This window comes from Eulemur rufifrons, chromosome 28, assembly GCF_041146395.1.
Source record: "Eulemur rufifrons isolate Redbay chromosome 28, OSU_ERuf_1, whole genome shotgun sequence".
NCBI lineage: Eukaryota > Metazoa > Chordata > Mammalia > Primates > Lemuridae > Eulemur > Eulemur rufifrons.
This window is the reverse complement of record NC_091010.1, coordinates 7,756,071-7,770,280: the sequence shown is the minus strand read 5'-3', so window position 1 is coordinate 7,770,280 and position 14,210 is coordinate 7,756,071. Positions and strand designations below refer to the sequence as shown.

The window sequence follows — 14,210 nt, the reverse complement described above, 5'->3', positions numbered from 1 at the left end:
TACAGCTACCAAGTAAAGCAGTTCCCTGACATCCCCAGAGCCCATTCATCCTTTTCCTCGCACCAAACATAATGCTACAAGCATTAGCATGCTATAAGTTCCAGGGTGGGGTTTGAACCCCGATCTTCTTGACTGTAGACACTATAATCTTCCCATCATATTAATATGCTGCCTCCATTTATATCACCATAAACGTAGAACACGAGTATGCACAAATAGATACCATCCCGGAGAGTTACTGAGGAGTTTTTCAGAGAGTCTTTATGCTAATATGAGCAACATGCTCAGATTAAGTGGACAGTAGAATCAAAATCCAAAGGACAATGAGGACAGAGTTAATCATTTGAGTAACCTGCAATACAGAGGGCCCCATCCTAGAGAGCAGAGGCCTTATGTCTAAAAACCATTTTCTTGGATTTGTAATTCACCCCAGGTCCATCTGTAGGAATACATGAAACCACTGCTTCAATACTGCAAAACTATGTCCAAAATACGATTCAAAGACAGAGGAGAGTGGCAGAAGAAGAGGTTAAATACAGAAGGCAGGACAGTATCAATCACCTGTCCTGGCAGCTGGGGCTCAGGAACCTTAAGTAAGTCCAATGATAATATCTAGGAGGGTAGTAATGAATATTATGAAAGATGCAGCATCTATGTCCACCATGGAAATCCTTTACAACCTCTCCTCTATTATTTCTATGATTTTATAAATAGTGACGAGTAGGAAATGCCTTACTAGAAACTGATTTGGTGTTGGAAAACTTTTAGAAGTACATTCATTCAACAAACATTTATTGAATATCTACCAATGTTTAACCATGTTAGATTCAGGGTTCGGCACTGGAATTATTTTGGATTATTAAAACATGATCCATGCACTCTAGGAGCTTGGTGTAGGGTAGCCACGGCAAGTGGGCTTTATCTTCGGGGTCACAGCTAAACTCTTCATGAAAGAGTTGCACCAGCTATTAGCAGTTTCTGTGCTGAGCACTCGGGTGAGACCAGCAGCACAGATGCCAAATACTTCCTATCACTTGAGACATACTCGTCTGCTTGTTCCTCTGAGCGGCGACGGATCTTCCAGAAGTCCACAAGGATCTGAGCTGGCAAGTTCTGAAGCTGAATTCAAAAAGAGGGTTCCCAAGGGAATCCAACCCATCAGGAGAAAAAGAAATCATTCAAACAGCAGGTGGTAGTCCGGCGGGCTGTCCCTCTGTCCACAGGGTTCCTGCAGCAACTCTCCCCCTGAAACAGTGATGATTTCCTCCTAAAAGGGGAAAAAAAGGAAAATTCACGTATAGTCAAGAAAGAGAAATAAACGTCTACCAGAGAGAGACTGGTTTAGGACAGAGAGACAAAGAGCATGCATCTGCCTCCCCTTCACTCAAATTTCTAGAAATGGCAGGAAAAAATATGCCTTTAAAAAGAAATAAAAAATCCATAAAATTACTGGAAAATAAGAAGAAATGCCATCAACAAAGTGAAAAAGCTTAGAGAATCCCTAAAAAACAAAAGTCGTGCAGGATGGGATTGTCAGAGGAATCAGTGTGGGGCAGGGGCCAGTGAGAGCTGGAGACAGGATGGGGAACTCTGGGCAGGTGTTTGCCTTGGACGCGTTTCCCTCAGGCAGCTCAGGAAATGAGGAGAAGCACACAGCTTCCCGGGTGGCCAAAGAGATCCAAAAAGTTCAAACCCTCCCACGCCTAAAACATGAACCACTCACGGTCAACTCCAACCCCTATGGCATGAAGACACTGGATTTGGGAAACAGAAACTCTGTCCATTCATGGACAAACAGGATATTTAGAAATGGAAGATCACCACATAGCCCCAAACCCATAAACATTTAAGGAAAATCATAGCCATAAAAGAAAGATGCCAAACTCAACAATAGAAATGATTCCCAAGGAAACACCAAGTCTACAAATATAAAACAAAGAGAAGGAGCCTTTAAGAGATGTGCATTAATAAGAAAATAAGTTGGAGAGACCGTCAGTTAGTCAGCAAGTCAATGAGTCAGCCTGTCTCTCTCAAAAAGAAGAAGAAGAAGAAAAGTCATCCATGGAACAAGAATGGGCCATTATTAAAAAAAAAAAAAAAAGAAGAAGAAGAAGAAGAAGAACCAATTAAAGAACCAGACATAAAAAGCATTTAAATTAAAAAGAAAAATTTCACTAGAAGAACTGAGTAACAGCATGGACATAACTAAAGAGCAATTTAGTTGCTGAAAGAAATGTCACATCAGTAAGAAAGAGACATCTTAATAGAAAAATGGACAAAGGATACGAATGGATGATTCACAGAGGAAGAAATCTGAGTGGCCATTAAACATATGAAGAGCTCCTCAGCGTCAGTGGTCAGCAGAGAAATGCAAGTTAAACCACAGTGAGATTCAGTGTCTGCCCGTCTGATGAAAAAAATTAAATGACTGATAGGCCCGGTGTTGGCAGCAGTCTGAGGAAACAGCCTCATATAGAGTTGGCAGGGGCCTGAATTGGCACCACATTTTTGAAGGGCAATCTGGCAGATCTTTTCTAATTAAAATGCGCATACTCTTCTCTCTAGCAATTCCAGTCTGAGGGACCCATCCTAGAGAAATACTGCACATGCATCCATAGTGACATACACAGGAAAGTCTCCGCAGCACTGTTTGTGATCAGGAAAAACTGGAAGCCAGACAAGTGGCTAGCAAGAGGAGAATGGGTAATTAAACTGTAATATACATCCACACCATGGAATACCATGGGGCATTTATAAGGATTGATGCAGTATTGCCATGGAAAGATCTCATAGACACATTTTAGTAATAGCCAACACAACCTGGTAATTTACAAGTGTCAAGTATATTTTTGTCATCACTTTAAACAGTGCTATCTCATTGAAACCTCATAGGGCCGTGAAGAGATAAGTGCTATTATTAAACCCATCTTACTGAGGAGGAAACTGAGGCGCAAAAGTCTGAGTAGTTGCCCAAAGTCACGCACAGTAATGAAGTTGGGATTTAAAATTCAGCAGCCTGATCCCAGGGACCATGCTTTTTAAAACTATATTCAATGATTCATTTAGCAAGTAAAAAATCAAGTTGTCCAGCTACCTGTAAAGAATCATCCAACTTATATGAAAAATAACAAAACTATGTATTTCCTTAAGCATATAAGTTTCTATGTTACTGCCCAGGAAATACTCAGACAGATACATGGCGGATTAACACTTCAAGGTGGACAACGGAAATGGAGATTTGGAATGAATGAGGCTCTCACTTTGTATTGTATTTGATTTTTCTTAAAATGTAATCACGAATTAATTGTGTAATTAAAATTTTAATTTATAAAAGCTGACCACCAGATCTCCAGATGGACACAGATGATATATCTCTAAAGAAATGTGTTAGAAATGAAATTGTCAGTCTCTAAAGCTTAGATCTGGAAGAGAATAAAGACCTTCAAAAAACATTTGGTCTGGCCTTTCCATATAGGAACCTGTCCTGAGAGATGGACGTTTACCCTTTGCTTGAAACACGTCCAGAAACACGTCCAGGAACTCGGAGCTCATCACTGCTAACTCAGCTTATATGGTACAGGGAAAGCAAAACAAAGTGGTTTAGTGGGAAAAGCGCGCACTTTAGAGGCAGACAGCATGAACCTTAACCCCTGGTCCTCGCTGGTACCAGCCACGGAAACTTAGCCTTGGTTCCCTGATCTGTGCAATGGGGCTAACATGCCTCCCTCACAGAGCTACTGGGAAGGTTAAATAAGAGCATGAATGCAGAGCACGAGGCTCAGTGCTTGACAGAGAGCACTGAGCCCATACGCGCCCTCTGGTTGTTAGAAGGCTACACAAGTGGAAATCTACCTTGATCCTGGTTGGTCCAATTTTCTGGGCAGTACTCAGTATCCAGGTATTTGTGATTGGGTGATTTTCTACGTGCTTTACTCATAAGGTCAAGTTAAGAGCTGTCCCTGGAGCCCGGGGGACATCCACGAAGAGAGGAAGATAAAGCAATACAAATCCTCTTGGAGTAAAAGCCCAGTGAAATGGTCAAATCCTTCTGTGAACCTTTCTACACCCGCAAAGCACAGGTAGATGTTGGACCCCTGGGCTGCCACCACTCTGCCTCCCGAAATTCTTCAGTTTGGCGAACTCTCAGAAGCCTGGCTTGATGTTCACGAGAGGGACATTCTTGGGACTGAGCTGAGGTGTGACACCTGGGCTTGGAGAGAGGCTGATCGGCCAAACCCTCGTGTTGAAAGTAGGGGGCGCTCAGGCACTCGAGCTGGGAAGAGGCCTGGGGGCCAGGCGTAGGCGTGCACACGCGCCCCAGAGGATGAGCCAGAGAGGAGAACATGGGCTCCACGGCCTGGTCTCGACAATCTCCAGCCTCTTCCACCCTGGCCCTGAGGCTCTGTATCTCTGTGCGCCCCCCGGCCCCATGGCTTAGAGCCTGCAGCCTTGCTGCGCTGGCCTCGGCTCTCTCTTCAGCTCAAGTGTCTGCCAGTTTCAGCCCCAGCCAGCACCCCTCGGAGGGTATGATACCTTATGGAAATCGATGAGATCTGTGAGCGTTGCATGGCGACTGGGGTCCACTCCCAAGAAGCTGTAAAAATCCCCAGAGGCATCCACAAGAAAGTGCTTGAACCCCTTCTGCAGGCGGTAGGAGAGGGTGTAACCCCAGATTTTCTCACTGACCCGGACCAGAAAGGCTCCCTCGGTCATGTTCTCCAGGAGGTCTTCTGCGTTTTCTCGGCTAATAATCCCTGGTTTAAAAAAGAAAAAAAAAGTCCGCAGGTTCTGCAGCCCCCTCCACACTGCCCCCCGCCCCCGGCCACAACCCCAGCCCTCACCCTGTGGCTCAGTGCACGCGCCGTCCCATCTGTGGGGCCCCGGGCGTCAGGAAGGGAAGGGCTCGGGCGGCCAGCACATGCTCCTTCCACAGCGGGAGCAACCCGGCCTGGCCCAGCCAGCTGCGAACCTGGGAGCAGAGTTTCACTAGGACCTGAACTGAGCACACGTTCCTCTCCAAATAAAGCCACCCTGATTTGAATTAATCGGATAAGCAAGGAATTAGCAATGACCTGGATTACAGTATCGATGGATTACAAATACAAGTCACCAGGTACTGCCCTGTGGGAAGCCCTGAGAGTCCTGCTGCAGTGACCAGAATGACTGCTGACGGCTGCCTCACTTAGCTCCCTGGAACCATAAATGAGCACCTGAAGACAGGATTTTCCCTTAAAAAGTAAAAGGACTTCCTCCAAATACCTGTGGACACCAGGCAAAACGTTTCTTAATGGGGCACAGAATTAAGCTTCACTTCAGCTCAAAGAACAAAACTTTCTAAGGTTTTGCAGTCCTATGCGATGTGGTTTCATCACAATATGGAAGTCAGATTTGGCCTTGGAGTTGTTGATCTGCCAGTGGCAATGCCCTGAAATGCTTTTAGGGAGCTGCTGTCATCTGGGTAAGGTGGGAGAGGCGATGTGTTTGGTAGATCAGATCTGGAGTCAGCAGGTGGGAAGAGAAGGGGAAGTCAGAACCCTGGATTCATTCCCCAACTCTGCCCTTACCTGGCCATGGGATCCTCAGACAAGCCCTCAACTTCTCCAGTGTCCTTTGACATTTGACATGTAGATGGTTATAACCCATCTACTTCAAAGGCACATTATGACTTTCAAGTCAGAAAAAGAATTCAAAATATTTTTATACGCTGGGAACAGCGGTGGAAATGTTGGATCCTGCTATCTGTTATTCTGGGGAGAGGTGAATTGCAATGCATTGCCCCTTTGCACACCCACTCGTGTGCCCTTTACATACGTTCTCCATCAGCGGCGAGCAGACGGACGGAGCTAGCCGGGCTGCTCATCGCCATGACCCTGAGAGACACTGCACACCTGTGACTTCTCCCCACCTGAATCCCCGATGGCACTGCCACCTGAACCTGCAGTCAGACTCCCCTCCCATTGCTCTCCTACCCAAAGCACAGGGACTTTCCTTGTGCCCAAAGCAGAAGACACAGAGGCAACCACACTGTCAAAGGCTCCATCTTTTAAAGACAGTCAACACAATTGGGGACCACCCATTTCCTCCTTGCCCAGGACACATCAGGAGGCAATCAAGCCAGCTACCCCCTCCCCAGTCAAGCTATAGAAGTAGAACACCAGGGAGGTAAGGGGACAGAGGCTGGGCTGGGGGCTGGGATGAAGAAGGACCAGAGGAAGTCACCCCCATCCCTACTCCAAGCACCTCAAGCTGAAGTGCAGCGGGGCTGGGGACTGGAGAGGAGACTGCTAGAGAGGGCGGGAGACTAACAGTCAAACTTGAAGAGGACTTGACTTTATAATACCCAAAAATGACCAGTAACACCACAATGGCCATGTCCTGTCTCTCCCCCACGTAAAACCCTTGAGCGGCTTCCCACTGGCGCCCAGCAGAGCCCAGCCTCAGGCACAGTGGACACCGGCTCCTTGCCCCCTCCACACCTGCCTCTTCAGGGTTATCCACCAGCTCATGCACCGTTCCAGCTGCTCCCCACAGGCCTTCCTCGGATGAAGCCTCATCCTCCCTCCCAGCGCCCTTTGCCCCAGCTGGCCCCGACTCCCCTTTGAAGACTGACTCCTCCTCTCTCCCAGGAATCACTCACTGCTGGTAGCCTACACTCTACCTCTAGGCAAGTTTGAAAAAGAAGACTCTCTAAGTCGTTGACTTAGAAAAAGATGCCTCTCTGGGCCCAAACAGCAAAGCCCACAGCTTGACTGGGGGGAGGGGGGACCTGCACGTCAATCCCCTGCTCTCCCCAATGAGCCCCCTTGGCAGGGTCCCTTTATTCAACCTACAACCTGCTCAACCAATCAGGAAATCATTTCTATCCCAGGAGCCTGCACTGTATATCCCACCTTCAGGTTTTCACAGCATCCTACCCAGATGCTACCTAGATGAGTTAAACAGGCTGTGAACTGCTCAAGGCTTGGGGCTGTGGCAGCCATGGGAGATGCTGCCAGGCCTCCCTTCCAGAGAGCCCTGTTGCCGGGAGCAGCATCGTGTCCTTCAGCATCCACGGTAGAGGCAGGCTCTCCCCAGGCTGCTCCCCGCAGGGGGTACCAGAGCCGCCACTCCTGCCCAAGGTGGGTCTCCTCTAGCCAGTGATCTTTGCACTGGGCCTCCCCATCAGCCCAACCAAGATTTCCTCTGAGCTGCAGTCCAGGGCAGGCTCGGGTTATGCAATCGTCCTTCTTCCCTCTCCAGAGGGGCCAGACCTGAACCACATTCTGAAGACCCTCCCCGCCTTATCCTGCAGCCTCCTCCCTTTGTCCTTCACAGGCCCTTCCACCAATCAATCTTTGCACTTCTGCTTCCCAGAAGACCTGAACTGACACAATTCCTTATCATCTTCATATCTTCCGTGCCTGGGATGCTGGATGCACGTTTGGAGCAGTGATCAAGAGCACGGACTCAAATCACAGCCTAGGGACTTGTTCCATAGGTGGCCTTGGGCAAGTTACTTAAACTTCTCTGAAACCTAGTTTGGTGCCCTCATCTATTAAATGGTATGATAATAATTCCTACATCTTAAAGTTGTTTGAGAATTAATTAAGTTAATGCATGAATGTCCTTAGCACAGTGCCTAAGAACATAATATTAATAAATATCTAATGTGGCTGGGCGAGGTGGCTCATGCCTGTAATCCTAGCACTCTGGGAGGCCGAGGTGGGTGGATAGTTTCAGCTCAGGAGTTCGAGACCAGCCTGAGCAACAGCAAGACCCGTCTCTACTAAAAATAGAAAGAAATTATATCGACAACTAAAAATATATATAGAAAAAATTAGCCGGGCATGGTGGCTCATGCCTGTAGTCCCAGCTACTCGGGAGGCTGAGGCAGGAGGATTGCTTGAGCCCAGGAGTTTGAGGTTGCTGTGAGCTAGGCTGACGCCATGGCACTCTAGCCTGGGCAGCAGAGTGAGACTCTGTCTCAAATAAATAAATAAATAAATAAAATATCTAATGTGATATAACTATTTACACTGGATACACTAAATATCCTACACGTGTTAGTAGTTACACTGAGAGAGACTTTTAAATCAGAGGACATGGGATTATCTTTAATTAGAAATTTTAAGGGTTTTTCTTTAATCATTAACAGGAAATAAAGGCCCAGAGTAAGATGAGATCACTTTTAAAAACAAGTTAATAAGAAGTTTCATCTGTTGCACATCCTTGTAGCAACAATTAAAAAGTCTGAAGAAGATACAGATACAAATATAAACATAGGCTGGGCACGGTGGCTCACGCCTGTAATCCTAGCACTCTGGGAGGCTGAGGCGGGAGGATCTCTCGAGGTCAGGAGTTCGAGACCAGCCTGAGCAAGAGCGAGACCCCCGTCTCTACTAAAAAAAATAGAAAGAAATTATCTGGACAACTAAAAATATATAGAAAAAATTAGCTGGACATGGTGGCGCATGCCTGTAGTCCCAGCTACTTGGGAGGCTGAGACAGGAGGATCGCTTAAGCCCAGGAGTTTGAGGTTGTTGTGAGCTAGGCTGACGCCACGGCACTCTAGCCTGGGCAAAAGAGCAAGACTCTGTCTCAAAAAAAAAAAAGGAAGCAAATATAAACATAGACCAGAGTTTCTCACCTTGGGCACTGTCAACATTTTGGGCCTCTTATTGCTTGCTGTGGGGGGTGGGGGCAGCTCTGTGCACTGGAAGATGTTTAGCAGCATCTTTGGCCTCTACCCCACCGAGGCCAAAAGCACTTCCCAGCTGCGACAACCAAATGTGTCTCCAGATATTGTCTCCAAATGTGCTAGAAGCACAAATACCCTGTTGAGAACCATTGGCCTGGACACAGACCAGAAATCTCTAAAAAGTGTTGACACATTAGAAAAAAAAAAGTAGTAGAACAATAATACTGTAATGTGTGATATAATTTATGCAAGAAACATGCCTTCCACAATAGTTTATACAAAAATTATCATAATTTTACAAACATAAGATCTATGAGAGCAAGAATTTTGTCTTTTTTTTTTTCCCCCTACTACATCGTCATGCCTAAAACAGTGTCTGGAAGTTAGGAGTTCAATAAATAGTGTTGAATAAATCATTAATCAATTAAAAATATAATCCCAGAACTAGCAGTTATGGAATTCTGGCATTATGCCAACCACTGTGCTAAGACTTATAAACACTAGATCATTCAATTCTCATAATAATCCTTTGAGGTAGGTACTTCTATTCTCTGCATTTTCTAGAGTTGAAAATTAGGCTAAGAGAGATTGAGTTACTTACTGGAGTCTCGCAGCCAGAAAGAGGCAGAGCCAGCACAGAGGTGCAGCATTCCTTCAAATGTCAGTCACACACACAAGGCTCGCACTCCTATTAGGCTGCCAGCAGCCTGTTTTGCCCACATACAACCCATGTCCCATCCTGGAGAAATGTGTGGGCAAGGGTGGATTAGGTAACCAGCTCCACCCCCAGGGCCGCTGTGCTTGTAGCACAAACATGAGGATTCAGCCAGGAAGCCTACTGCAGCCCCTCTGCTGTTCCTGAGCTGCAGATTTTAAGGCTGACCACGATTCAAGAAGCAATGCCCAGAGGTCTAGTTTTGTCAGAGGCTATACCCAAAGGAGCCTGATACGGAGAGTGAGGAATAGTTGCAAACATCTGCAAATAGAAATTGTGCTTGGACTCCAGGGCAGAGGTCCTTCCAGTTCGGGGAGACGCCTCCCCGAGGACTGGGAGATGAAGTATACTGTCCTATTGAAAGACAGTGCTAAAGCCAAACAAATCTGAGTTTCCAATCCTGTCTCTGCCACTTATGGCCTGATCTTAAACAGGTAAATCTCTTCCATGGTAACATGGACTCACATTGGCATCACTCAAAGTTATTGGCCGTATCAGGTGAAACGATGTCAGGGGACTGATGGATGCTGTGACCACAGTGGCTGCTGTAGCCTGGCGGTGCACAACCCCAGCCGGGCCCCAGCCTAACCCACATGGTTCAAGGGCCAGTGGCAGAAGTGAACAGAGCTGTAATCAGGAAACTGAGACAGAAGCCCAGCATCCAGACTGGGGCCCTTGATGGGGACTAAGGAGGGATGCACCTGAGCCTGCCTCAGCAGGGACCAAGCACCTAAGGCCACCCAACTAACTGCAGTGCCCCCTGTTGGGCTTCTGAAGAATAGGACAGGGAGTGATCAGGGGACAGAGGGCCTTCAGGGCAGCCACTCTCTTCCCCTTGGTTACAGACTGCAGCAAGTAAAGGTGAGAAGGCAGAGAATGCAGAGGGGACGATGAATGCTGGCCTGGCAAACGAGTCCAGGTTTGCTTTCACTGTCCCTACGCCAGCACGTGACTATTACTGGCAGGTGTTTGCAGCCTCTCTGGCCCCGTTGAGGAGGGGCTTGCAGCACCCTACTCCTCTGTTACTGCACCCTGTGCCCAAACCCCGGTGCGTCCTCCCTGACACCTCCTCCAATCCTCTCCCTGGATTCCCTTCCATGTTGGGTCTCAAACACCACCACCAACTTCACAGTCACTGTCAAAACATTTACTCCAGCGGTGCTACTCAGCGGCAGCCCCAGGAAAGGAAAGGCACTTTATACTTTCAGAAGACGCTCTGCTCTAATAGACACATAAATTCACACGTTAGCAAATCCTCAAAGCAGACCCGTGACTCTAGCCCAGCCCCTCCTCCACCTCCATTTGGTTCCCGGAAATCATTAGCTTGAATTGAACCTGAGTAACCAAATGAGCTCTTTTTATTTCTCTGTTAGGGCTTCACCCTGAAAAGAAAGAAATGCAAGCAGGCCAGCCACGACGTTTCGCTTTTTATGGGTCTCAATTCATCTGACGTGCATATTTCTTAACGCTTTCGCCGCAGCTACGCCTCACTGGCTGACAACTCCTCCATTACGGCTCTGCTATTTCTCATTCATTTTTGCGACTTCCTTTCTTACTGCCATTCTTTCCAGACGATATCATTAAGGAGGCTGGAATTATTAAGCTCTTCCTTCTCAACAGTTTCTCAAAGCATCCTAAAGCCATAGAGATTGTGATGAATGAGCTCAAATGCCTTCATTTTTTTATAACTGCAAATGAAATTTAACCATGGCTAACTGCTGAGACAGGGCTTCGCCGGACGAGCTTCTTGGTTCCAGATATATTTATGCACAAGAGGCAACATCCATGCCCACGAATGTCTGCTCCAAGCTGACGTGCCAGGTTCCGATCACCAATGCCGCTGTTCATGAGAGAGGCTGGCACCATCCAGCAAAATGACTTCTACGCAAGGATCCTGTGTAACACCTACCTCAACTGGATAAATAAATTTACGGTATGATTGTTTGCTTAGTGTCAGCCTTGCAGAAGCCAGGTTATTTTCCTCTGTATGGTGGACATAGATTGATCTTGCCTGCCCAGTACCATTCACCCGTCTTCTGACAAGGGAATTGTGACCTTCTTTTGGGAAGGTCGGATTCCAGGCAGAGGTCTTTCCTGCTCTCAGTCTATACAGTTCCAATAGGGTGGAATCTATCAAACCCATTCCGCATGGTCACCTGGCCCAGCCCTAGCCAATCAGACGGCTCATCCCCCTGGCCACAGCAATTGGTTCAGGAGTGGGCATGTGACCAAACCAGACCCAACAAGGCAGACTACTGGGCTAATGTTGGGGCTGTTGAGAGGAAAGCATGCGCTCTCTTCTAGGATTTGAACCTAGGAGAATGCAGGCATGCAACCTCAGCCGGATGCATTGCTTGAGAATGAAAACAACATGGAAACCAACAGAGCTGAAAGATGGAGAGAGGGCAGTTGCTAAAAAGCTTAAGCTCCCGGGTTCAAGAAAAGCCTAAAGCTGGACCTACCTGTGGGATGTGGGATTTTCAGTCTTATAAGCTGAAAAATTCTCTTTTTGGTTATATCAGTTTGAATTTTTTCTGTTACTTACAGCTGAATGTTAAGTTCCGTGAGGGTAGAGAAGTCACCGGCTTTGTGTATTACCTTATGCCCTGTACTTAGCACACCACAGAAGCTTAACACGCATGATCAGCAAATGAACTATTTAAATGCCTTTACCCAGGGAGCCTGTCTCCTAATGCCCCTGTTAGGTAACTCAACAATCCCAAACCCTGATACTTCCCTGTTTTACTCTACTTATTGCAAAAGGACTCTGCAGGCTGTGTGGAGACTCAGATGGCATCCTTCAGGAATTCAGTGGGAGGGTGGCAGCGGCCTCAGGAGGAACAGACACTTGCCCCAGTTAGGAATAGGCATGGCAGCTAAAACAGCTGGCCCCACAGCCCAGAAAGGCCGGGTGTCTCCTAAAGAAACAGCCATCTCCCCATCCTCACAGAGACATCCTGGATTGGAAAGGAACTTATCCTCTGGAGCACTGTGTTCCTGGAGCAGCTACTTAATCTTTAGGGTCTGTATTTCCTCACCTGTGGGATGGCAACAAGGCTGCGCTGCACGGATAGGAGCGTGGATTCTGAAGCCAGATCACCTGGGTTTGAGTCCCGCCTCCCCTGCTTACTAACAGGGCAACCATGGGCAAGTGGCTTCACTTCTCTGTGCCTCAGCTTCCTCATCTGCGAAATGGGGCTAAAGCTAGAAGCAAGTACATAGTGATATTATAAGGATTAAATAAATTAACATAGGCCGGGTGCAGTGGCTCACGCCTGTAATCCTAGCACTCCGGGAGGCCGAGGCGGGAGGAGTGTTTGAGCTCAGGAGTTCGAGACCAGCCTGAGTAAGAGTGAGACCCCATCTCTACTAAAAATAGAAAGAAATTACATGGACAGTTAAGAATATATATAGAAAAAAAAAATTAGCCAGGCATGGTGGCTCATGCCTGTAGTCCCAGCTACTCGGAACGGAAGGCTGAGGCAGGAGGATCGCTTGAGCCCAGGAGTTTGAGGTTGCTGTGAGCTACGCTGATGCCACGGCACTCTAGCCTGGGCAATAAAGAGGCTCTGTCTCAAAAAAAATAATTAATGAATTAACATATAAGAAGTATTTAGAAGGGTGCCCAGCATACTGTAAACACGGTGTACATAATTGCTAGTATTATAACCTATTCCAGAGAGTTGTATAAAGAGTAAATACTGGACGTTCAATGTTTTCTTGACACAATGCCAGCACAAAGTACATGTTCAATAAATTATTAGTTAAAACGTAAAAAGCCAGTGTGATCCCACAGATAAAGCCAACCAGCACACCCCACAGATACTGACCAGAGCATGCCTGAGGACCAGAGTAAGGTCACATGTCCTCTACCCAAGGATGCTACTGATCCAACAGGTACCTTTGTGCACCTCCAGATAGACACAGCCCTGTACAAGGCACAGGGATTGAAAGTAGAGCAGGCACCAGAACTATAGACAGCTGAAAAGAAAGAGTTAAAATCTTGGGAACATCACAACCATCTATGCTTTTCTAACACAAAAATAATTTCACTCTTCTTTGTAATGCCTTTTTGAGAACATATATCCAGTACACACTTAAAAAAAAAAAAAAGAAGGAAAATATTCCTTTATTTCTTAGTTGGAAGAGCTTAAGTAAAAACTTAAGAGGAAACTGGGTCAACTGACCTACTTTTGTCTCCTTTAGAAAGTTTTGCATTTGGCATCAGAGTTGGTGGAAAATTTCCATTCCAAATTCTGCCCAGGAGAGGCAAATTAGCAATCTCCCTTGACGTGATGGATCATGACATGCTAACCAACCTTCCAAATGGCCTGTGTGTTACACCTAATGACTATGTAAATATTTCAAGATGAGTATCACACTCATAATAAAAGAAAATTTGGGCTTGTACTTTTTTTTTTTGGAAGGCTAAATCAGTGTCATCTTCCTTTTGTGCACAGATCTTTTTCTTTATTTCTGAGAGACAGCAGTGACATATGCAACTTAGTATGCCTTGAGGGGGTGAACCACCACTGCACATGCTTCTGTTCCTGGTGTGCAGCTCCAAAGGCCACCATGTTTATTTATTCCATATAACAAATGGAAGCATTTATTGCATGCCAGGCATGTTCTAAAGCCTTTAAAAATATTGATATGTTTAATCGTCACAACACCACTATGTAGTAGGTATTATTATTTTCTCCATCCCTGGTTTCTTCAGCAATTCCTTACTAAACAAACTTTTAGAGCCTGGTCCACACTGCTGAGGTCCCCAGCACCCCATCCTGTCTGCCACCTCTCAACAGAGTCCAAAGCCTC

The 14,210-nt window shown here is 46.5% G+C and overlaps 1 protein-coding gene across 1 annotated transcript in view; it reads right to left on the bottom strand.

Moving 5' to 3' along the window:
- Positions 1-1,174: 1,174 nt before the first annotated feature.
- Positions 1,175-14,210, bottom strand: part of SH2D4B (SH2 domain containing 4B) — a 72,948-nt gene continuing 59,912 nt past the window's right edge. The window contains exons 7-8 of the mRNA XM_069460848.1: positions 4,534-4,754; positions 1,175-1,267 (exon numbers count right to left, since the gene is read on the bottom strand). Of these exons, the coding sequence (XP_069316949.1) occupies positions 1,175-1,267; positions 4,534-4,754 (314 nt within the window). The remainder of the gene's footprint in view (positions 1,268-4,533; positions 4,755-14,210) is intronic.